Genomic DNA, 26062 nt, shown 5'->3' with positions numbered 1-26062 from the left:
CAATTTTCAACTCCAGTCCCTGTTTGGGCTTTTCAGTAGGAGGAGTTAGAGGACCAACAACACCAATAAAAACAGCACAGACAATGTTATAAACCTATAACCTTCCCACACACGCATACACACACACACGCATACACACACACACACACACACACACACACACACACACACACACAATGACGCAATCCAATGTGACTGACAGATTTGAAAATAATTTGAGAACCAGAATAGAATAACCAGTGAGTGACAAAGCATGCCCTGAAATGACCGTCTAAATGATATAATTAAAATTCAGATCTACATTAATTCAGTTCTTGTTGCTTTAAAACATGGTTAGGGACCAAAAGAATAAGAGAGATGACTCTCTTCAGCTTTCTCATAGACTGTATAATAAATGTGGACCTAGCAACTGGCTCCAAAAATGAAGCCTAACCGGAAGTGTGAAAGACTTGCAGTACCACACCGTCTGACAGGGGCACAGCACAGCACAGCACAAGTCGGTAAATGTGTGCGGGAAGAGAGTCTCGGCTCTCAGTCAGTCTGACCAATCACTGCTCTCCGACTCCACCCTCTACGAATCTATTTTCGTCTCTGGCTCCAAAAATCCAAGATGCCAACCAGGAAGTAGCAAAATCCCGGCTTCATTTCCTCATTGCATAAAGCAACGGGTGACGTCACGGTAGCTACATCCATTTTTATTATACAGTCTATGGCTTTTTGAAGCAGGTCCAACTTGTAGGACTGAGTAGGCCCAGAACATTTTGGAGAGGTATATTTCATCTGGTTTGGGAGCACAAGAGGATCCCTCAGGAACCACTGAAAAAGTTACCTGGCCAAAAGGACGTCTGGCATACCTGCTGGAGTAGCCTGCTGCTAATGAGCGTCAGAGAAAAGATGGATGGCTTATACTATTTTATTAAGTTTACTGTGAAAGCAAACCCAAAATGAACACTGTTGATAAGTTTAATAGCTCAGCAACCACGTTACTGCAGCAGAGATAATCTGAGTGTACTTGATGCAGCAAGTTAAGTGGAGTATCACAGAAAGTGGGCATGTTTTTAGAATAAAAGGAATGGCACTAAACTGGTTTAAATCATATTTATCAGACAGATTCCAGTTTGTTCATGGTAACAATGATTCTTCCACCTACACTAGAGTTGGTTATGGAGTTACACAGGCTTCTGTATTAGGACCAATATTATTTACTTTGTATATGCCCAGTGGCGGCTGGTGGGGAAATTTGTTGGGTGGGCTAACAAATGCATAATAACGATTAAATGGTTAACACAGCTAGAAAAGCAACATCACCTATGATACACACAGTTACATCAATTACAGGTACACTATACTTTTTTAGTGCTCTAAATCAACACTCTCTCTCACTCACTCACTCCCTCTCTCTCTCTCTCTCTCTCACACACACACACACACACACCCACCCACACCACTACAAAACATGTTCCAACTGCAACAACTGCCCACAGATAGCCTGCTGCAACTGTCTTATTACAACTGTTTGGCGACATGTAGTGCAAAACACGCCTTCAGTATGACAGATGACCTCAGCAAAAACAAGGTGTCACAGTCCTTTAACAGGTCAACATGGGCCTACCTTATTTGAAAAGAAGCTCACATCGACAGCCGATGTGATCCCAGTCTCTTAACTTCCAGCTTTTCCTCCAAAGACATTGAGGAAAATGGACATGAAAGCAAATAATCCACCTCATTCATGCTAACACCCGCCATAGCTTAACCTTTTCTCACTGTGTCAAAGGCCTGTGGGCTGACTGAACTTAGCCCAAATGATCAGTAAATCACGGGGGCGGGATATGACACCTATCAATCACTTAGAAGAACGAAATGAATGAAAGTGGACTGTATCTCCTGGGGCTGTAAAAAATAAGCCCATTTAGAGATATTCTATTTTTTTCTTTTGACTGATTGGTGCTGTTGCTACCTTTGTTTTCACCTAAACTTAAAACGATCTGTTGTAAGTTATTTAAAAAATATTTTTCTCATCTTTTTTTGTGTTGGCCTGGGAGGGCTTAGCCCTGTTAGTCCATTTATACCAGCCCTCCCTGTATATGCCCCTTTTAGGCAATGTTATTAGGAACCACTGCATAAATTTCCGTTGCTATGCAGATTACATTCAGCTATATTTGTCTGTGGAACAAATCCGTGAGCCAAACTCCAGGCATGTCTGAAGGACAAAAGGCCTGGATGACCTATAATTCTCTTCGATTAAATTCAGACAAAACTGAGGTTACTGTATTTGGCCCTAAATACCTCTGAAACCAGACCGTTACTCTAGATGGCATTGCCTTACCCTCCAGTTGTACTGTAAGTCTTGGAGTTATATTTTAAACAGATTTTTTTTTGTCTTTTATTGATGGGGTAGTGACAGACAGACAGGAAAGGAGGGGGAAGAGTAGGGGAAGACATGCAACAAAGGGCCACAAGTGGGAATCAGACCCAGGCCGCTGCATCGGTGACGAGACCATGTACATGGGTCGCCGCTTAACCCATTGAGCTATAGGGGAACCCAAGTTTTGGAGTTATTTTTAATATGTTTGATATGTCAATTAACATATAAAACAATTTTGTATTACAGCTTTCTTTCATCTGCATAAGGAACATCTTGTGTCAGAGTGATGCTGAAAAACTAGTCCATGAATTTATAACTTCTAGACTGGACTATTGTAATTAGTTATCAGGATGTATCAATAATTCTCTTGAAAACGTCCAGCTGATGCAAAATGCTGCAGCCAGAGTTCTGACGGGAACCAGTAGCAGAGATCATATTTCTCCTAGACTAGCTTCTCCTCATTGGCTCCCTGTAAAATCCCAGATAGAATTTAAAATCCTGCCTCTCACAAACAAAACTCTTAATGAACAGGCACCACTGTAGCTTAAAAACCTTATTGTGCCATATTATCCTAACAGAGCACCTCGCTTTCAGACTGCAGGTTTACTTGTGGTTCCAGAGTTTCCAGACATAGAATGGGAGGCAGAACCTTCAGTTATCAGCTATTACAATTCTAAAATTTCATTCAGCAGACGCTTTTATCCAAAGTGATGTACATTTGAGAGTAGATACAACACGAGCAAGGATGTAGTCAGGAGGAAACAACCTGGATAAGTGCCATAAAACAAGTTCAAGTGTGGTAAAATGACCATGTTATCTACAAGTAGTGAGGATTTTTCTTTTTTTGTTGTTGGTTTTGTTTATTTGTTTGCACTTTATCAAGTGCAAGAGTGTTCAATGAAGACCTGGGTTTTTAGTTTTTTCTTCAAGTTTGAGTGAGTGATCTCCTCTGTTGTGAAATCAGCTCCCAGTTTGGGTTTGGGGGGGTAGAGACCTTCTACTTTTAAGATTACACTTAAAACTTTCCTCTTTGATTAAGCTTATAGTTACGGCTGCTCGCGATCACCCTTAATTATGCTGCTCTCGGTTTTGTATATAGGTTTGTTTTTGTAAACAAGTATTCACAACCTTTACTCAACACTTTGTTGAAGCACCTTTGGCAGTGATTAGAGCCTCCAGTCTAGTTGGGTGTGATGATGCACGCTTGGCACACCTGGATTTGGAGAGTTTCTCCTATTCTTCTTTACATATCCTCTCAAGCTCAATAAGGTTGGACAGGAAGCATTGGTGCACAGCTATTTTCAGGTCTTTCCGGAGATGTTCAGTCGGGTTCAAGTCCGGGCTCTGGCTGGGCCACTCAAGGACATTCACAGACTTGTCCTGAAGCCACTCCTTTGTCATCTTGACTTTGTGTTTAGAGTCGTTGTCCTGTTGGAAGTGAGCCTTCGCTCCACTCTTAGTTTCAGAACAAGCAGGAGCAGGTTTTCATCAAGGATCTCTCTGTACTTTGCTGCATTAATTTTTCCCCTCAATTCTGATTAGTTTCCCAGGTCCTGCTGCTAAAAAACATTCCCACAGCATGATGCTGCCACCACCATGTTTCACTGTAGGGATGGTATTGGCAAGTTGATGAGTGGTGTCTGGTTTCCTCCAGGCATGACACTTGTCATTCAGGCCAAATAGTTTACTCTTGGTTTTATTCAGACCTGAGAATTTTGTTTCTTATGGTCTTAGAGTCATTTAGATGCCTATTGGCAGGCTATCATGTGCATTGTACTGAGGAGTGGCTTCTGTCTAGCCAGAAAGACCTCACTGGTGGAGTGCTGCAGAGATGGTAGTCCTTCTGGAAGGTTCTCCCATATCCACAGAGAAATGCTGGAGCTCTGGCAAAGTGATCATCGGGTTCTTGGTCACCTCCCTGACCAAGATCCTTCTCCCCCGATTGCTCATTTTAGCCAGGCGGCCAGCTCTAGGAAGAGGCTGGTGGTTCCAAACTTCTTGCTCTTCTGTGCTCTTTGTGGCCTTTAAAGCTTCAAAAATGTTTCTGTATCTTACCCCAGATCTACGCCTCAATACAATCCTGTCGGCAGACAATTCTTTTGACTTCATGGCTTGGTTTGTGCTCTGACATGCACTGTTAGCTGTGGGACCTCATACAGACTGGTGTGTGCCTTTCTAAATCATGTCCAATCAATTGAATTTAACACTGTAATGATCCCTGCTCTGGCCCCTAGTCTTCTCCTTTCTTCTTCCTCCTTGTCTCTCATTCTTTCTGTCTCTGTCATCTGTCTCTCTTGCCTCTCCATCACTCTTCCTGTGTTTCTCTCTCCTGTGTGTCTCTCTCTACCTGTCCCTCTGGCTTCCTCTGTTTGTATCCGACTGTCTCTGCGTCTGTCTGCCTGTCTCCCTCTCTCACTCGCCCTCTTGCTCTCCCTGCTTCGCCTGCCTGCACTCTGCTGATTACTGAATGAGTGTCAGCTGCAGTAATCAGCGCACTCAGGTCACCTGCCCACTACCTCACCTCCAGCTATTTAAACTCAGTTCATTTGCTCACTCTGGACCATGGACTGTCAGATCCCTGTTTCTTCCAGATTCACATTTCCACATGGACTCTGCTTTCCCCTTGGGTTTCCACCTGCCCTGCTTTGTCTCCAGACCCTGTCTTGGACTCAGCTCTTCCCTCGTGTTTCCATCAGTTCAGTCTCTGCTATCCAGCCTCTTGTTTTTCAACAACATAACAAAATGTGGAAGAAGTGAGGTGGTATGAATAGTCTTCCAGATGCACTGTATACTGTTTATCAGCATTACATATCACTCACTCCGTTTTCCCCCAGGTCCTGTGTCCCACCTTTGTTCTGTCCGTGGTTCTCTGGATCTCGAGCTACACGTCCCTGATCTTCGGCTGCTGGCTCCAACCTGCTACCCCAATCCCAAACCTTCCTGCTATGCCCACCCCCATCATCCCACCTCTCATCCCAGCCGGTTGAGGCAGATGGCTGGCTTCCCTGAGCCTGTTTTTTTTGTTGTTGTTGTTGTTGTTCCTTCCCACTGTCGCTCATAGGGACTCCAAAAGGCAGTTTTGGATTGCTGGGTTTTCTGTTCTCCATTTGTAAGGTATTTGTATGTATATGTATATGTATGTATTTGTAAGCCTTACTATGCTAAGCACTTTGAGATGATATATGTTGTGAATCATCAACATATTAATAAAATCTGTTCATGATTGAAAAAATCCAAAATCAACATTTTTAATTTCACTTTTAGGGTTTGTGGAATGTGTACATTAAGTTTCAGTATTGCTTTTTTTTGTTTGTTTTAAACTGCTAGTTGGACTAAGACTGGCTTGCAAACTAGTTTTAATGTCACAAATCCTGCTACAAGCCCATATGTTAAAATAATTTGTCTTCTGGTTTTAAACTTTAAACATTTTTCTGTACACTTGAATTCAACCATTCAAAAGTCAACCAGGACACTTTTTTGAGCAGGGTAAAAAAATGTAAGACTTTACAAGAAGCATAGCCCAGTTATCATTCACAAAGATGTCTCTGCACCAATCCCACTCAGTTGTAGCATTTCTTAACACACAAAGCTTTTCTTTAGCATCATGCACTCACCTTGAACTGCAGGCAGTGGTGTTGGTAACCGAGTTAGGACATGCTGTAGCGTTGGTCTCAGCTATGACCTGACTGCAGATCCATTTTGTCTCATCCACCATTGTGCGTGCATGAGGCAGGCGGCCCACGTCCCTCACTTTCACCAACAATTGGCACCCTGTTTTGAGGATGTTAACTGCCTCATCATGGGAGATGGTGACAAAGCTCTGACCGTTCACTTCCAGTATCTGATCACCCACCTGCAACAGATCATTTTAATTAGGAGCACTACATGCTCATTTGACCATCTAAACACAATGTAGATACTTAAACATCAGGGTAAGGCATAAAAGTGCTGCATGTGCCTCTTAGAATTCTGAACCTGCCAACAGTGACCCAGTGTTTCTGGCTATTTTGATGAAACAAAAATCATATAAAATTTTCTTTTAAGGCCATGTTTCATCATATAACTACAAAACACATTGTTTTCATTATTAGAGAAACAGCCAAGACGTGGCCAGATGCACCCACGATCCCCATTAAGTATTACATCTACCTGTACAGGGAGTTTAAAACAAACTGAATGAGGCTTATTTCATTTAAAAGTGTTGGGTTTAATGTAACACCACGCTGTGGTATCTGATCTGTTATATGTACTACCTAATAAGTTAGTAGTATAGAATCTGTTTTGTTTGTTCTAGTATCTTGTTATATGTAGTGTCTGCTCTGGTGTTTATGACCACAGATGGAATCTGCATTATATTCAACCCATGCCATGGGAAAGTGTTCTCCTGTTTACTGAGCCCTGTTGGAGGTGTTTTTATGAGGGTTCTTCTGTCCAAAACACTGATTTAGGGATTCTTCAGCTGTTGTAGACAAGGGGGAGTTGTTTGGGGATGCTCTCTGCTTTCCCCATATGGTAGGCAATAAAGAATCATTTGTTTTAACCCCTCCTATATGTTGAAAACCTATAAAAGTGATCGCTGGCTATTGTCAAGCAAGGAGGATTCAATTGGCCGGCTCCTTCCAGTCAGGTTCTGTCTGTACCGATGCTGCTCTTTCTTTTAATAAAATACTTTTAAAGAAAGTCAGTGTCACGGACATTTCTCCTTCACCTGCACATCACGGACACCAGAGAGAGAAACAACGACAAATTTGGCGTCACGAACAGGATCAGTGGCGGCGTTCTTCGACAGCCTGCAGCCCCTTGGTCGCTTTTCTCCGTCCTGGTACGACGTCAGGTGAGCTGGTTCTCACTATTATTGGGATGCTGATTTGCTCATGGGTGCTGTGGGGTTGTTGCTGACACGCTGCACTGTCAAGAATTTAGTGCACTGGTGTCCTGTGGTGTATGGGTGTTTGGAGCGATGTTCGGTCTAAATTGGGGTTTATTGCGCATGAAAAATGTGGGGAATAGAGTAGATAGAAAAAGTTGGGATAAGAGAATAAAAGTTGAAGAAAGAGAAATAGATGTTAGAGTGAAATGGTTAAATGTAGAATAGCAGAACTAGTAACAATGGAGCAAGCTAAAAGACCATGCAAGTGTAACAGGACAGGCCTGAATCTTGTTAACGGTAAGACATGAGGGAGTTAGACGCTTTATGTGAACGTTGGCTGAGTAGTCAAATTGGTGTTTAAAAATAAAAGAGGATAGAGTAGATTTACCTTTGGGGCCCAAAGGTCAATTGGCGAACTAAAATATAGAGAAGAAGGGATGAAAAGGAAAGAGAATAAGAGGCCTAAAGGAAAATAAAGGAAATAGGATAATATAGAGGAATGGAAAGCCGCAAATCTGGATTAAAAGCCCTCTTAGAGGCAGTTTAGTATACTGGCCGAAAAACCTATTATATGTGAGCACATGTAGTAGGTCAGTTCCATTAAAAGAGAAAGGGAACTGGGGGTGTAGATTTACTTTAGTCATAGATAAAGCACTTTAAAGTTCCGGCCATAGACGTGTGGTTTCCTAAAGTAGCTTTTTGGCTGAGTTATTTATGCTCCATGGTAGCACAAATTTAGGTAATAAGGAAAAAGAGAGAAAAAGAGAAAAGAGAAGAAGAGAAAAGGTGCGGCTGAAAGCATGCTTTTTAGGATATGTGTGAATGATTTGACTCTGGAGTCGGATGCTGATTGTGTGTTTGGGTGATGTTGGATAGGCCTATGTGTTTTATTTAGTGAGTTTGATTTGTTTGATTGTGTGATGAATGTGTGTGTTTTGTTCTGTGAGTTTGTGTGGCGCCTGTGTCTGCATTGGGGTCTGGGTCTGGAGTGCACGCCAGCCCCTCCCTGATGTGTGTGTGTCTTTGTGTGAGCTATATGTGTGTGAGAGAGATCTCTGTGGTGCTTGTTTGGGTGAAATTTGGCCAAAATGAGAGGGTTAAAATATAAATAAGCAGATGATGAATACATGAATAAAATAGGGGATATTACTAATTGAGTCGACTTGTGTAACTGATATATAAATATATATATATATATATATATATATATATATATATATATATATATACATATAGAATAGAATTCTTATTAAATAAATATAGAGAGGTTGTGATTGGTTATAGAAGAGTTAATGACATATAAGGAGAGTTTGCCATCCCAGTGTTGATACCTCGGATCCCTTCTGCAGGGGGACGTTTAGGAATTTGCTGGAGCCTTATGAGCCTTATAGGAGAACTGTTGTGAGCTGATAATACATATATATGAGTCTTATAGAGGATGTATATACATCTGAGAATTATATTTGAGCCTTTGTGGAGTCTGAGGAGGAGGAGAGACCAGTGAAGATATTCTGTGTGCATGAGCATGCGTAAATGCGTGATGATTAATGGTAACAGAGGAAGACATTTTCTGATGAAGTTTGTTAGAATTGGGGAAAATAGAGTCTGATTTCTATAGGGGTTAGTAGATTGGCTGATTGATTGGTGTGCAGTTTCTCTCTGTCTGTTGTTTATTTCTGCATGTGTGTGTGACTGCATTGGAGGAGACTGTGAATAACCAACGTGGAGTCTTATTGAGAATGATGATGCAGAACAGGGCTTGAGACTTATTACTCTGGTAATGAGGTGCTTTTTGCATGAGGTTAATTTGATTTTTAGAGGTAGTTGAGGTTAGATGGTCTCACTGTGAAGTCCAGTACAGACTGGAAGTGGTGGCTAAACTTAAGAGACTCTTAAGAGAAGTCATTTGTTGGGAACAATTAAAATGACTTAAATATTGACAAATATATGCAAATTGCAAGAAGTTGTTTTTGGTTTCATGAAACATTAACCTTGTGTTTGTTTTCTTTGTGTATCGTCTGGTGTGAGCATTGAGGAAGAGACTGAGATGATGGAATGCGTCTGAATTCCAATCCCCCAAAGAACTGATGAGAGGACAGCTGATGGTGCTCTACAGCCTGAGGTTGTGGATGACAACAAGTGTGGCTTCAACGTCATCAAGGCTAGTGTGCTTTTTTCCACAAACTCTTGCATTTACTCATGTGCACACACCTACTTATTTCTGATACTGGTGACATATGTTTAGTCTGTTTTTGCAGTAATACCAGGGGCCTATCATGAGGTTTCTTTTACAACCTGACTCAGATAGTTTTTAGTTTGGAGTTAAGGAAACACATGGGTGTACACATAGAGGGGATGTTTCACTGATTTGGGAAGAAGCTTGACAAGAGACTGAGCATCTGAGGCATTTAATTGATATAGATGATGATTAAACATTTGTAGAGAGGTTAATTTGGTTTAAATACTGTTGAGAGTTGTGGCTTTGATGCTGTGGAGTGTATAATGGGAAAGATGGATTGCAAAGTTAAGAGAAGGATTGCAGAAAGTGAAGAAAGTGGGTCCAGGAGAGGATGAGAGTGAGGATGGAGACAGTGATGGAGATTGAGGAAGTGAGAGACAGTGGGCTTTAAGGGAAGTTGAGAATAGGAAAGGAAGGGCATCAGAGAGGATGTGCCCAGTGACTGTCAGGAGACAGGCCTTGGCAGAATACAGAGATGTCAGACATAACGGAAAAGTTTCTGACTTTTCAAGATGGGGCGTATCTTTGGATTTCAAAACTGGAGGAGGTTTTGGTGGGGCACAACCTGCCATGAGAGACATCAAGCGGCTTTTGGCCAGTCTCCTGGGAGTTCCTGTGATGGAGGAACTTCTACAGCAAGCAGGTCTGAATAGTTATGTGGCAACTGCTGTAAATGATGCAGAGCTCTTTGCTGCCAGCAGATCTCGGGTGTGGAGAGCGTTGAGAGATACATTCCCAACAAACATACATCCTGATAAGATGTTGAGCGAGCCACTGGGTCCAGAAGAGAATCTGGGGGCCTATGTGTCTGGGGGCTCATCAGAAATGGAGAAATGTCACAGGAAATGACCCGGATGTGAACCAGAAGGAGAAATTCATTCTGTGGAGTGAAATACAGAGGGGCTGCCCCTACCAGTGAAGCAGCCAATAGTGACTGATCTTTCAGCAGATTGTTTAGTGTTGCACTCAGTGATAGGTTTATGATTACACAAGATTTCCATAAGGATTCAAACATAGTTTTCATTTTATTAATGGGTGCTGGAAGATGCTCAGTCTTTTGTGAAGTCTTTTGTTAAGTCTGTTGTTCAGTTTTTGTTCAGAGGGGCCATATGTGGGTGCATTTGCAGAATTGAGTATTAAAATAGCATTTAGGAGCCATTCGCAATTAGCAGTGTTGAGGTGTTTGGAAACAACAAATAAAAGTAACTAAGTAAAAAAGAAAGTAATGGTGTGTTGACATACTGCTCTGTTGACATCTGACAATATAGGGGTTCGAATTAGTTGATAGGGTGTCATCCAAATGAGCTGAGCGCAAAGGCAAAAATCCTATTTGTCTGTATCTGTAGATGTGGCAGTTCAGGTTTTAACTGTCAGATACACACGTGGACAAAATTGTTGGTACCCCTCAGTTAAAGAAGGAAAAACCCACAATTCTCACTGAAATCACTTGAAACTCAAAAGTAACAATAAATTAAAATTTATTGAAAATTAAATAATCAAAATCAGCCATCACTTTTGAATTGTTGATTAACATAATTATTTAAAAAAACAAACTAATGAAATAGGGCTGGACAAAAATGATGGTACCCATAACTTAATATTTTGTTGCACAACCTTTTGAGGCAATCACTGCAATTAAACGATTTCTGTATTTGTCAATGAGCGTTCTGCAGCTGTCAACAGGTATTTTGGCCCACTCCTCATGAGCAAACAGCTCCAGTTGTCTCAGGTTTGATGGGTGTCTTCTCCAAATGGCATGTTTCAGCTCCTTCCACATATGTTCAATGGGATTCAGATCTGGGCTCATAGAAGGCCACTTTAGAATAGTCCAACACTTTTCTCTCAGCCATTCTTGGCTGTTTTTGGCTGTGTGTTTTGGATCGTTGTCCTGTTGGAAGACCCATGACCTGCGACTGAGACCAAGCTTTCTGACACTAGGCAGCACATTTCTCTCCAGAATGCCTTGATAGTCTTCAGATTTCATCGTACCTTGCACACTTTCAAGACACCCTGTGCCAGATGCAGCAAAGCAGCCCCAAAACATTACTGAGCCTCCTCCATGTTTCACCGTAGGGACAGTGTTCTTTTCTTCGTATGCTTGGTTTTTGAGTCTATGAACATAGAGTTGATGTGCCTTACCAAAAAGCTCCAGTTTGGTCTCATCTGTCCAAAGGACATTCTCCCAGAAGCTTTGTGGCTTGTCAACATGCATTTTTGCAAATTCCAGTCTCGCTTTTTTGAGTTTTTTTTCAGCAGTGGTGTCCTCCTTGGTCGTCTCCCATGAAGTCCACTTTGGCTCAAACAACGACGAATGGTGCGATCTGACACTGATGTACCTTGGCCTTGGAGTTCACCTTTAATTTCTTTGGAGGTTGCTCTGGGCTCTTTGGATACAATTCGAACGATCCGTCTCTTCAATTTGTCATCAATTTTCCTCTTGCGGCCACGTCCAGGGAGGTTGGCTACCGTCCCGTGGGTCTTGAACTTCTGAATAATATGAGCCACTGTTGTCACAGGAACTTCAAGCTGTTTAGAGATGGTCTTATAGCCTTTACCTTTAAGATGTTTGTCTATCATTTTTTTCGGATGTCCTGGGACAATTCTCTCCTTCGCTTTCTGTTGTCCATGTTCAGTGTGGTACACACCTTTTCACCAAACAGCAGGGTGACTACTTGTCTCCCTTTAAATAGGCAGACTGACTGATTATGAGTTTGGAAACACCTGTGATGTCAATTAAATGACACACCTGAGTTAATCATGTCACTCTGGTCAAATAGTTTTCAATCTTTTATAGAGGTACCATCATTTTTGTCCAAACCTGTTTCATTAGTTTGTTTTTTTTAAATAATTATGTTAATCAACAATTCAAAAGTAATGGCTGTTTTTGATTATTTAATTTTCAATAAATTTTTATTTATTGTTACTTTTGTGAGTTTCAAGTGATTTCAGTGAGAATTGTGGGTTTTTCCTTCTTTAACTGAGGGGTACCAACAATTTTGTCCACGTGTGTATAGACTACAAATGCCATCTGTATAAAGAGCAGATGCTGGCCTATACAAAAGCTTTCTAATGTGTAGGAGCTTATACGGTAACTGTACCAACAATAAGAAGTAACACAAAAAGATTTCTGAATGAGACCTATTATAGGCTTAGGGTACTACTTAGTGCTCTAAAATGTAAATGGTCACAGTCAAGTGTAAATGTTCTATTAAAATCTTTAGCTTTGGTGTCAGTCAGAATTAATTTGAAGCATTATCAGTAATGTTTCTGATTTGACCTTATGTCTGTTCTGTCTTTCATGATTGAGTGCTTTTTAAGAGAAGAAGCAGGGAAGCAATTCCTTCTGGAAGCAATTCCTTCTGGAGTGTGTATGTTCCTCCATACTATCCAAGAGGGAATCTGTGTCATTATCTGCCAGCGACCAGAGGACTCATTTCATGAATTAAATGATTAAACTGAATATTTCAAAATGTATATTCCTATTATGTAAAAAATCATATAATAGATAATATGTAAATAAATTAGAATCTATTTGTTGTTTATTTGCTTATGTTTGCACACTACACTCAATTAGAAGTTGAACCAAAATGAAATACAGTATTCAGGAATCTTTCACAAATATTTACTTTGAGCAAATTATCTGTTTTGGTAAAATAATTTGTTTTTGAGGCAGGAAAAAATGGGCTGTGTGTTTTTTCTAAACAAATGTAGCTACAAATACTAATGGAATGCTGCATACAATTGTTGTTGAATTTTAAAAACTAAAAATACTGCAGCTTTTTTTTCTTTTACAGAAATCATGCATGCACATCCTAGTAGAAAGTCAGAGTAATCTTATTGTAGGCTACGTGTTCAGGTTTTAATGAACACTTTATTGAACACTAAGGAGACATATAGCATGCATTGGTATACATGCATGATAAGAGAAACATAGATGTTACAAAGTACAAGCCAACATTGAAATTGATTCATAAGTGTACTGTCATGGTGTAAGGCTCTGGTATTAAATACACTCCATATATAGCTGGTAGTAAGATGCAGACAGTGTATAGATAAACATACACACGTGGACAAAATTGTTGGTACCCCTCAGTTAAAGAAGGAAAAACCCACAATTCTCACTGACATCACTTGAAACTCACAAAAGTAACAATAAATAAAAATTTATTGAAAATTAAATAATCAAAATCAGCCATCACTTTTGAATTGTTGATTAACATAATTATTTAAAAAAACAAACTCATGAAATAGGGCTGGACAAAAATGATGGTACCCATAACTTAATATTTTGTTGCACAACCTTTTGAGGCAATCACTGCAATTAAACGATTTCTGTATTTGTCAATGAGCGTTCTGCAGCTGTCAACAGGTATTTTGGCCCACTCCTCATGAGCAAACAGCTCCAGTTGTCTCAGGTTTGATGGGTGTCTTCTCCAAATGGCATGTTTCAGCTCCTTCCACATATGTTCAATGGGATTCGGATCTGGGCTCATAGAAGGCCACTTTAGAATAGTCCAACGCTTTTCTCTCAGCCATTCTTGGGTGTTTTTGGCTGTGTGTTTTGGATCGTTGTCCTGTTGGAAGACCCATGACCTGCGACTGAGACCAAGCTTTCTGACACTAGGCAGCACATTTCTCTCCAGAATGCCTTGATAGTCTTCAGATTTCATCGTACCTTGCACACTTTCAAGACACCCTGTGCCAGATGCAGCAAAGCAGCCCCAAAACAATACTGAGCCTCCTCCATGTTTCACCGTAGGGACAGTGTTCTTTTCTTCGTATGCTTGGTTTTTGAGTCTATGAACATAGAGTTGATGTGCCTTACCAAAAAGCTCCAGTTTGGTCTCATCTGTCCAAAGGACATTCTCCCAGAAGCTTTGTGGCTTGTCAACATGCATTTTTGCAAATTCCAGTCTCGCTTTTTTATGAGTTTTTTTCAGCAGTGGTGTCCTCCTTGGTCGTCTCCCATGAAGTCCACTTTGGCTCAAACAACGACGAATGGTGCGATCTGACACAGATGTACCTTGGCCTTGGAGTTCACCTTTAATTTCTTTGGAGGTTGCTCTGGGCTCTTTGGATACAATTCGAACGATCCGTCTCTTCAATTTGTCATCAATTTTCCTCTTGCGGCCACGTCCAGGGAGGTTGGCTACTGTCCCGTGGGTCTTGAACTTCTGAATAATATGAGCCAAGCTGTTTAGAGATGGTCTTATGCAAACATCTTACCTTTAAGATGTTTGTCTATAATTTTTTTTTGGATGTCCTGGGACAATTCTCTCCTTCGCTTTCTGTTGTCCATGTTCAGTGTGGTACACACCTTTTCACCAAACAGCAGGGTGACTACTTGTCTCCCTTTAAATAGGCAGACTGACTGATTATGAGTTTGGAAACACCTGTGATGTCAATTAAATGACACACCTGAGTTAATCATGTCACTCTGGTCAAATAGTTTTCAATCTTTTATAGAGGTACCATCATTTTTGTCCAGGCCTGTTTCATTAGTTTGTTTTTTTAAATAATTATGTTAATCAACAATTCAAAAGTAATGGCTGTTTTTGATTATTTAATTTTCAATAAATTTTTATTTATTGTTACTTTTGTGAGTTTCAAGTGATTTCAGTGAGAATTGTGGGTTTTTCCTTCTTTAACTGAGGGGTACCAACAATTTTGTCCACGTGTGTATCAAGTATAGTGAGGGCAATGCAGAGTAGATTGGTGGAAATGAGCAGCTGGAGGCAGTGAGCTGGAGGAAGGTCAGCAGCAACATCCCCCAATGATAATAATGGAGACTAGACCAGTTGGTGGGACAGCAACCACAGATCAAAAGTGTCCTGCTATGCAACCACGGACACTCAGAGAAAGGACACAGGGGGACACAGAGTGAATGCCATGCAATAATAGTATATATATTGTAAATATATAGGTATTGAGAGAAAGGTTCAGTGCATCAAAAGAGGTCAGCCTATACCTATATCAAGGTAGATAAAGACATAACTAAGGGATGTTGAAGAGGAAGTAAGTTGTGCTCCATACATGCGGACTCCAACTGACCCCCTCAGGGTCACCCAAGTCAGCCCTAACTATAAGCTTTGTCAAAAAGGAAGTTTTTAAGCTGGTCTTAAAAAATAGAGAAGGCATCCACCTCCCAAACCCAAACTGGGAGCTGGTTTCACAGGAAAGGCACCTGATAACTGAAGGCTCTGCCTCCTATTTACTTTTAAAAATTCTGGAAACTACAAGAAAGTCTGCAGTCTGAGAGCGAACAGTTCTGCTAGGAAATATGGTGCTATCAGGTATTTCAGATACGATGGAGAGTGGTTGTTAAGAGCTTTGTATGTCAGGAAAAGGATTTTAGATTCTATTCCAGATTTCACAGGAATCCTGACAGTAAGGAATCGCAGTGGTCAAGCCTGGAAGTAACAAATGCATGGACTAGTTTCTCTGCATCATTCTGAGACAGGATGTTCCTGATTTTTACAATATTTTGCAGCTGAAAGAAGAAAGTCCTACAGATTTGTTTCATGTACAAATTAAAAGACATGTCCTGGTCAAAGATAACTCAGAGGTTCTTCGCAGTAGTACTGGAGGCCAAAGTACCAAAATAACTATATGCTTTGAAAGCGAGTTTCTGAGATGTTTAGGACCAAATACAATGACTGTCCTGAAGACGATCTTGCAGACTGGCTAGCTTATTTTAGTTTCATGGGGGGGGGGGTATTGGCGGGAACTGGTACACGCTGTCGTATACGCCAATCCAGAGCATCCCAAACATGCTCAATGGGTGACATGTCCGGTGAGTATGCTGGCCATGCAAGAACTGGGACGTTTTCAGCTTCCATGAGTTGTGTACAGATCCTTGCAACATGGGGCCGTGCATTATCCTGCTGCAACATGAGGTGATGTTCTTGGATGTACGGCACAACAATGGGCCTCAGGATCTCGTCACGGTATCTCTGTGCATTCAAAATGCCATCAATAAAATGCACCTGTGTTCTTCGTCCATAACAGACGCCTGCCCATACCATAACCCCACCGCCACCATGGGCCACTCCATCCACAGCAGGTTCTCCCTCTCCCCTCCTTGCCTTTCTCTCTCTCCAGGTGGGCGTGAGCGTGGTGTGTGATATGCAGACAGGTGCTGCCAATCCGTATCCTGATGAGATCTCTGATAGGTGGGAGTGATCAGCTGCAACGACTCTCTCTCTCCATAAAAGCCAGACGCAGTCACTAATTGATGCTGGACTGTTGAACTACCTCAGCTGGTGGTCTGATCTTTGTTCTGTCTTGCTCTCTGGAAATATTTGTGTACTAACTGCTATCTCTTGTGCATAGTTCTGGATCCCCGCCTGTGTGCAACCTCCACACCTGCACCCGCCGTCAGCCCACCTCCTTCAGTCTGGACCTCTTTTGATCTCTGTTTAACATCACCTTGGCCACATCACCTGTCTCTCCTCTGCCATCATCTCCGCCACACACACCCTCTGCCTGCCTCACCGCTTCTCCGTCAATCTGTAGTCGGTGAAGTTCTTTACTCAATCCTTGAGTCCCGTTTGTGAGTGTTAACTGTTGGGTAATATATTTTCAGGCTTCAGTTTTGCTGTTCTGGCAGTTTGTTAGTAGGTATTGTAATGGTTATTCCTGTGCTGCTGCTTTTGGCACTCATTTTGTATTAGTGTTATTGGTATATTTAGTAAGTATCTTTCTCTGTGCATCTATACCTTGTTCTAACCCTGCCATTTTGGCATCCTGTATTGTCTCTTGTCTGTTAGTATTACTTTAGCTCTCCTGGCTTTGTGTTACTTGGTGCGTGCACGTGTATTCTAGTATAGTCATTGACTCGAGGCTTGTGTGGCTACTCTTCCCTGCCAGTCTTGCAGGAGCTTAATTATTGTAAATAAATCACTGTACCATATTCCTGCCATGTTTTGCTTGTCCTGTGTGAGAGTCTCTGTGTTGGAGCTGGAACACATTTATGCTTTTCTTTCTCAAACCAGTGATAAATGTTACAAGTAATCAGTGGTTATCCATTTAAAGTGTTTCAGTTGAGGCTGCTTGATGTGTTTAAAATATTTTTTATGAAAATGGAATGAACTACAAAGTGCACAAAGGTCATTTTCAGTGATTAAAATAATGTGGATGAGAGCTGCTTAACTGGTTTGAATAGTTACAGTCTATATGAACTCTGCAGTCTCGCAGACTCTGGTCATCTGACCACAAATCAACCCTGTGAGGTTTAAGTTTTATGTTGTCTTGGTATACCAGGTCTGGATATCTGCACATACTTAGTATTTTGAGTTTGTCACATCAGCTTAACATGCTTGAACCAAATTTGCTTCTAAAGAACCAATTCCCAATAAGAACCAATGAACAATACAGCAAGTAGTATAAGGCAGTTTTATATTTAAATGCTCAGCCATAACATTGACTGCTTATTTCAGTCCTGACAAAATCAGTGATTTTTCATTATAAAAGTCTTAAAATGAAAAGTCAATGCTCCAACTGGCACTGAAAGCAGGATTACAAGCATACATGAAGCCATCTGACAAGCTCTACAGCCCAAGTGGTCTGTTTAGTATTCTTTAGCCTATGGCTTCAGTTCAGCATGTATGGAGGGAACCACGAACTGCAAGTCTGTACAAGGGCTGAAATCAGCCGAGTCCAGTCTTTGGGTTCATAAGTTTGTAGTTCTGAAGGGTATTGTACAGCTACAGTCAGCCTCAAGGTGGAAATGTGTATCAGTCAGGAACCATTAGCACAGTGGAAACAATCCTGTGTTTCACAACAATGTTGTACTTCTTTCATTCATATGTCTGTCTGCCTGTAGCTATCGCTACTTCCTGGAGACAGTACTTACTAATGCAGATCCAGACGATATAAAGTACAAAATATTATAAAGGAAGATTAAAGCCTTCATTCATTGTTCAGTTTAAGGTATTAAGTTCAAATCTCTCATAACTACTTGGATTGTTCTGTTGTGAATATCCATTTGCTAGTCTGCTCTATCTTACATTAACAAAGAACAGGAGTGCATGTAATAGATTATTGTGCTAAAAGTCTGTTATAAGGCACAAAAATGTTGAATACCTGACTGACAAATTTAAACAAAACCTTTACATCTGAACTAATCAAAATGTTTCTTTATGTTCCAAATGGATGCACATAAATGTGCATCCATTTGGTGAAGGTGTCACTCAGTGGCAAACTCACTCTGCAGTTCCCCTCAGTTCTATGGAACCTTGAAATTTTAATATTTCAATATATATTTCTATATCAGCTCAGTTTCCTCTGATATACCCACAGTACACTGCCTGCCCAAGACCAAACAACAAAGTTGGTGATTAGCAGGTAAACAATTTACAGCTCAACAAATACTTCTCATAGAAGTTATTAGACACCAAAACAGAGCTAAAAGAGTGGATACTAGACTTGATCAGGTGGACAAAAATACAATGCCAATAGAATGCTAATGTTGCTCTTTGTTAGGTAGATATATCAATAGACAACTACTTACTAAAATGTTCATAATATCAAGCTTAAAATGTGAGAAAATACCAATTTGATGTTTCTGAGTGTTGCTGCAGTCACAAAGAACAAACGCATAAGCAGCGGTTTGATGTATGGTGTCATACTTAGTACTGCTCAGAAAATCTTTCCAAATGCATGGTGGCTAGATGTGATTTTCTATCCTTGGACCAAGATGAATTTTTGCCTTGTTTTTCACCTAAAGAAAGATGAAAGGCTAGTTAAATATGCCTAACATTAATTCTAGATTTCGCCTGCATGGTATTGCCAACATCAGGAACATCTTGTCTCAGACTAATGCTAAAAAACTAGTCCATGAATTTATCTTGGCTTTTATCTTGGCTTGACTGTGCCACAAAAACTTGGAAAATCCACTTGATCCAAACTGTTGCAGTCAGTGGACTGGCAGGAATTAGAAACTAGAAAGAAACGTCTGTTACCATCATATACTAGCAGTTTTTTTCCCCCTGCTTGGGTCCCAAATCAGTGTAGACTGTTTTCCTTTTATATATGCCAGGGTAGAGACTGCGATTTGGTAGAATTGTAGTTTCTACCAGTAGAGATTGCGATTGGAGTCTCTACCAGTAGAGTTTGCGATTGTAATCTCTACCAGTAGAGATGGAACTTTAAATCTGACCCCTGCCCTGACCCCTGACCCTAACCTTAACTAACCCTGACCTTTAAATCTGACTCCTGCCCTGACCCCTGACCCTAACCTTAAAAGTCTAACCTTAGCCCTGACAAATCTCTACTGTTAGGATTGGAGTTTCTACTGGTAGAGATTGCGATCGCAATCTCTACTGGGAGAGACTCCAATTGCAATCTCTACTGGTAGAAACTCCAATTCTACCAAATCGCAGGCTCTACCATGATATATATTTGAGCCATTGCTACTTATACCAAGGTTTGACAATCTAAACTAAATTAAAACCACACATTTCTTCCACTCGCATTCACTCACTCTCTCTCCTCTGTCTGGCTGTCAGCTAAGTTTGTCTCACTCTCTCTGTGTAATAAAGTACTAAGGTACTTTATTACACAGAGAGAGATAATTAAAACTATTGATGTCCAGCTAGTGTTATGCAACATCTCATTTGCTTAAGTTAATTGGGCCCGGTGCCAACTCAGTGTTGCTAACATGAGTAAACTAACTGATAGCATTAAACTATTATCTACACGCCATGATGTAACTGCTGCCTGCATTTTCAGATGTTGAAATATTTAAATTTTAGATTTTTACATTCAGCCTTTAAAAAGCTATTTTTCAATAAATAGGTTGTAAAAGTAAAATCTACAGTCGAGTGTCATTTGTTTACGCCGCCACGGCTCCCGAAGAGCCTGCCGCCGTTGTTGAGAAAAAATCCTCGATTAAACACTGCTTGTGCATATTATAGAGGGCGCTTGGTTAGTTATGTTCTTTCGCCATGTTTGTCATGTTGTGTGTATATGTCTTATCGACCGTTCTTGTCCCTTTCCTAGGTTGTTGCCTTGCTAAAATATAAATCTGCTTGCATAAGATTAGGTTTGCCTGGGTCTGTAATGTTAATTAGTATTTGTCATTTGCTTGTGTAGTCCACCAGTCCAGCAATGGTCTTCCTCAGGAGTGTTCAGCCTGTGTTCCTCTGCTGATCTGGCAAATTATTGAAAATGTTTATTGTAAGTAAATCCATTATTTGTCCTGTAAGCTGGTCTGCTGCGTCTCCATTGTCTCACACTCGAGTCCCTGATCTACTCCATGACATCCAATCCAAAATAATGATCGAACTGACTCAAATACTATATCTTTCTACTCCTAGAGCAGCAGTTTCAATTCTGCCTACTCTGACGCTGTCTTTAAAAGGAAAGAAGCCCAAACTGCTCTTTTGCCTGCAAATATCAAATCCCAGTGTGCCGGATACGACAGGCAAATCTATGGGATCTTCTAGTCTCACAATATTGTTGTTGAGTTGAATGTGTAACATCACCTTTACATAGTTGTGCTGCTGCCTTCAGCTTCATCACAGGAAAACTATGGATTTTAACAAGCCATTTCATTTGGGGTATTGTTCACAAATGAGACACATGAAAAAATCATTACAACATGGAAAAATCTTATGGAATGGTTAAGGACCTGGTGACAAAGTGACAAGACAAAATGTAAAATTTTTAAAATGTATTAATATTCACTTATTTCAGCATTCTTTGCCTAAGAGCACAAATAGAAAGTAATGACAGGAATAAGTAGTATCAAATTGTATGTATTTGAATGAAATGTTTTAGTTTCCACATGACCTCCTGCAGTGTCTAGCCAGTGGTCCATCTTTTTCATTTACTGTCACAATACCAGCAGACAGGCAGAGAGGGGAGTAAACAGGGTAAGCGGGATGGTTTCTCAGTAAAGTATATACTGTCTTGTTGTCCTCCTGCTGCTCCCACTCAAACAGCAGTATCACTCCATCTGCTACATCCTGAGAAGCACACACACGATGGACGCATCTGCAAACAATGAATGACTGACTGCATTTTTAATGGGCCTTCATTCTCTCTTTTCCTGTTGTCATATTTTCTTTGATGACCTGTCAAAGCCACCAGTTCTGCAGCATGACCAGTCAATCAGTCAAACCTGATTAAGACAAAAGGCACCATTTCATCTCTGCCAGAAAAGCAGAGAAATGTTACCCAGCCTCTTTCTTTTTACCGTGACCTTTAAGCTTCTTTTTTTCTTTCATCCTGCAGCTATTTTTTCCAGGTGTCCCAATTTTTAAAAACAAATACAGAATCTTGCCATAAATGTGATGCTTTATTTTTATCTCAAAGTAGGACACAGTGTGATATCATCATGAAAGCCATATTGTTTACAGGTAGGAAACACTGGCTTCTGTTCTTCTTGCCTTAGGCAGGTTGAAAAATAGTACAGCAGGAGAGTGGCCTGCTTGTTGAGGCAGAAAGCTGACCTAAAACCATACAGCAGACAATTTAGCATGGCTAATAAAGGATCTTCGTAGGCCTGACAGACAGTGAAATCCACTGCCTGAGTGAGGCTGTGAGGCAGGGAACAGATGTTAGCAACACAAACAGGTTTAGGGGCCTAATAGGGAGCAGGTGGTAGGAATGCTAACAGGTTCATCAAAATCAGGTAACAGACATTAGCATTGTCAACTGGCAGTAGTGGAAATCTTCAAATTAACTCATTTCAACCATGACTAAGATTTAAAGGACCATCACAGAGTTTGTGAATGTTTCTGTGTCCTACCATGAATCAAATGTGTTTTTGTTTCATTTACACTTTGTATGAAGATTAATTCAAAACCTTTCTGGGGTAGTTAATCAAACATGTGACCATAGGCGGAAATCCCGGGGGGGGGGGGGGGGGGGGGACACAGGGGACGTGTCCCTCCCTTTCATAAAGTTGTCCACCCCAAAAATCATTGTAAGCACACAACACAATTGAATAATAATATAGTAATGTTTAATAAAAGCACAACACAAGCGTTGCAAATTATAAATGTAATAAATGTAAAACTTTTTATTTTTAATTGTTGAACGATTATGACTCCCCCATTCTTCAAGTGGTTTAGTCCACACACCATTTCCAGTGTGCTGGCAACAGGTGTTGTGCCGAGTTCTGCATGCCCGTCAAGATATTCATGTCTTGGCCCAAATAACTGTGGATGCAAATCTCGGCAGATCCAGAATATGTCCTGCTGAAAAATGCATCTCCCTGTTAACTGCTATTATGGACATTTTTTGATCAAATGATGCAGAACACACCAGAGATCGGTGTCTTTTAACCAAACCGTGTGAAAACAGAGGATGCAAATCTCGGCAAATCCAGAATGTGTCCTGCCGAATAATGTATCCCCCTCCTTACTGTTAATGAATAAGCTTCAGGCATATTTTTCAACAAGAAATCCAAGCTTTCATATGCTGTGTACTTCGAGTGTTTTGTAGTTACAGCTAAACCCGACATAAATTATTTTTTCATTATTTACTGTGCCGTAGAAAACAGTTTGATGTTTCAAAGTTTCTGTTTTAGCGGAGCATGCAGATCTCAGCGGGCAGGCATAACTCGACTCGACACAACACCGGCAGCTTCATGTGTAAACACCGTGCGATGATCTTTCAAAGGATGAGAAATTAAGCTAATGTGTAAATGTTTTATTTTTTGAAAAAATGGTTTAAAAAAAACTTAGCTTATGATTGTTAACAGGCTCAAATGAGTATGTAGAATAGCGGTAGTGACAGAGGTGACACAGAGAGACAGGGGAGGACAGAGAGGAAAATAGATGAGGGAAAACAGGGGAGGAAATATAGACGACAGGACTTTCAAAAACATCTGTCAGGATATTAATGTCAGATATGAGGGGGTTTATATTTTACTGACATTAGATTTGTTTCTGTAGAGATATCCAGATTTTGAAGATTTTTATTATTTTTTGTAGGCCAGTAGTTAGTCCAGTAGTTATCACCATGACTTATCACTAGATGTTCAATTTGACAGGTATCTGATTTCTTTTGAAGTCAAAGATTGTTCAGTTTTGTTTATTAAAAAAACTTGTCACAAAACATTTTTCAGCTTCTTTGGGGAAAATAAATCTTGGATAATTATGCATATTAGCTTTTTTTGAGTTTAGTGTGGTCATAAAAGTGTATCATTTCCACCTTCCACCTAATAACATTGTTGATTTTGCTGGTTGAACATAGAAAAACCTGTATGCAGGTAGCGTATGCACTAAGACAGAACAATGCTATAACTGCTATTATTACTTTTAATAACATGCTGAGGGCTCAACCCTGCAAGGCAAGTTGCAAAGGAGCAAGAGAGAGAGGGAGAGAGAGCAGTTTTTTTCATGTCCTCCCCAGGAATTACTCTCTGAAATTTTACTGTTTATTGTCCCCCCAAAACATGAAATGGGATTTTCACCCCTGCATGTGACCATCGTGTTTTGTTTTTGTCATTTCGCTGAATTGTAGTAATGCGCAGCAGTTCGAGATCACTCTGCACATAGAGTTGCATTGTAAGATTTCTGACAGATAAGTCCCGATAAGTCCGCAACCGACGATTTGTAGTAGGATTCAAATCATGTGATCGTCAGCGGCAACCTACATCGTATTCTTTTGTTGTCATAGTTACAGCGACGCCGTGCCGTTATCTCGTAACGATATCAAAATCTTTAACAAATCCATGGATCCAGACTATAAGGCAAATCCTAATCACTTAATAATGGATTAGATTTATATAGCACTTTTCTGGGAACTCAAAGCACTTCACAATGGATCCATTATTCATTCACTCACTCTGGTGGTGAGCTACATTTGTAGCCACAGCTGCCCTGGGGCAGACTGACAGAAGCGTAGCTGCCAATCCGCACCTACAGCCCCTCCGACCACCACCAACATTCATACACCAGTGTGAGAGCAGCACTGGAGGCAAGGCGGGTAAAGTGTCTTGCCCAAGGACACAACAGCATATGACTAGGTCAGAGTGGGAATCAAACCGCCAACCCTTTGTTCATTGGACGACCCGCTCTACCACCTGAGCCACAGCCGCCCCCACTTGGTCCTTGTGTCATTTCTGACCTTCCCTGAAGAACTAGTCCAAATCCATTAGTCAGTTTTTGAGTCATGTTGCGAACAATCAGATAAACCAACACCGATCGTCACATAACTCCGCCACATTCTTGACGGAGTAATCAAGGATGCAGATATCTTTGTGACAGACTACCATATCTCAAGTTAGTTCCAATCTCTGTGAGCTGTTTTTTGTAGAATGTAAAAATGAACACAAAATAGTGGCAGGGAAGAAATTTGGTTTGCTGGGAAAACATTTTTAAAAAAGGGTTTGGTCTACTTCCAGTTATGGTGACACCCTGGCTTGCACATGTCTGTGACAACTTTTAATAATTATTAACAAAGCACTTGGTTCTGCAGAAAACGTAACAGTAAACTACTCTACTAAGCAATATGATGACAAGAAATAATGAGAGGCATAAAGAAAAGGGGGCGAAGTCAGCAAAGCTAATTGACTTTAGCGCTGGCAGTGTAGCCCATTACTGAATTGAGGCAAGAGATACAGGACTGTGCTGAAAAAGTATCACAAACCCATCTACAGCTATGAACAGCGGAAGATGAGATGATGCTACACTGAGTGCTAAAGTATAAACACTGGAGACATCCAATAAAGTTTGCAGGATAAAGTGTTGGACCTTGCGATGAGGTCACAAGTAAATAACCGAGGCTTGTAAACTTGCTGGAGGACACTGAAAGACCAGAGTCATGCTTCTTGTTGGAAAAATGGATTCCAAAAATACTGGAGATTGATAGCCAAATTGTTCTGGAGTGAGTGCACCAGGTTGGACCGAAGAGGGACTCTAACTCCCCACCAAGAATGCAAATATTAAGGTTCCTCAGGCACGGGAACAAACTGAAGATAACCTATGCAGAGGCAGAGGCATATCACCAACAAGATAAAGGCAAAAGGCAACAAACTGAACAGTGACTGGTAGAGTAACGGATAACTACAGATGAACAGCAGCGGATAACTAGTAAACTACAACAGTTACGGTTAAAAAAGATGAACCTCAATCGGAAACATGTACGGCCCTAAAGGGGAAAGGGTAAGTGCATCTAACAGAAAGTTAAATGGAAAATGACAAGGAGAAATTACCAATTAAAGCTGCAAGCAGTGTTGAACGGGTCCTCGCTTCCTTTCTGGTCAGCGAATCCAAGCATGAGGCTTAGCCCATTTAACCCTAACTTAACCCTTAACCCTAACCCTCTGAGCATTTTACTACTGTTTTTTGAACAACTACTAACTCTCATTTTAACACAGAGGATCCAGTCTGCTTTTTTAGTCATACCTATCAGACTATCCTTGACTCTGTTGAACTGAAAATGCGATAAATTACCTTAGTCCTGAAATCCTGAGCTGGCATCAAGGGTACTGCACTTTGTTGGTTTCATTCTTACCTTTTAAAAAGAACTCTTGTCTGTGGTATAACACAAGGTTCAATTTTATATTGAATATACTTGTTTGCTTGGAGCAAATTATCCAGCAGCACAAAGGCTCCTTTCATTGTGTGGGTGA

At 40.7% G+C, this 26062-nt stretch overlaps 1 protein-coding gene across 3 annotated transcripts in view; it reads right to left on the bottom strand.

Annotated features, from left to right (window-relative positions):
• The window catches only part of LOC110971863 (whirlin-like), a 211107-nt gene that overhangs the window by 76013 nt on the left and 109032 nt on the right, over nt 1–26062 (bottom strand). For all 3 annotated transcript variants that reach the window (XM_051950658.1, XM_051950659.1, XM_051950660.1), the window contains exon 4: nt 5980–6218. In XM_051950658.1, coding sequence (XP_051806618.1) covers nt 5980–6218 — 239 coding nt within the window. The remainder of the gene's footprint in view (nt 1–5979; nt 6219–26062) is intronic.

The sequence above is a fragment of the Acanthochromis polyacanthus genome, chromosome 7 (assembly GCF_021347895.1).
Source record: "Acanthochromis polyacanthus isolate Apoly-LR-REF ecotype Palm Island chromosome 7, KAUST_Apoly_ChrSc, whole genome shotgun sequence".
Lineage (NCBI taxonomy): Eukaryota > Metazoa > Chordata > Actinopteri > Pomacentridae > Acanthochromis > Acanthochromis polyacanthus.
The sequence above is the reverse complement of the archived record's forward strand: the minus strand, read 5'-3'. Positions and strand labels throughout refer to the sequence as shown.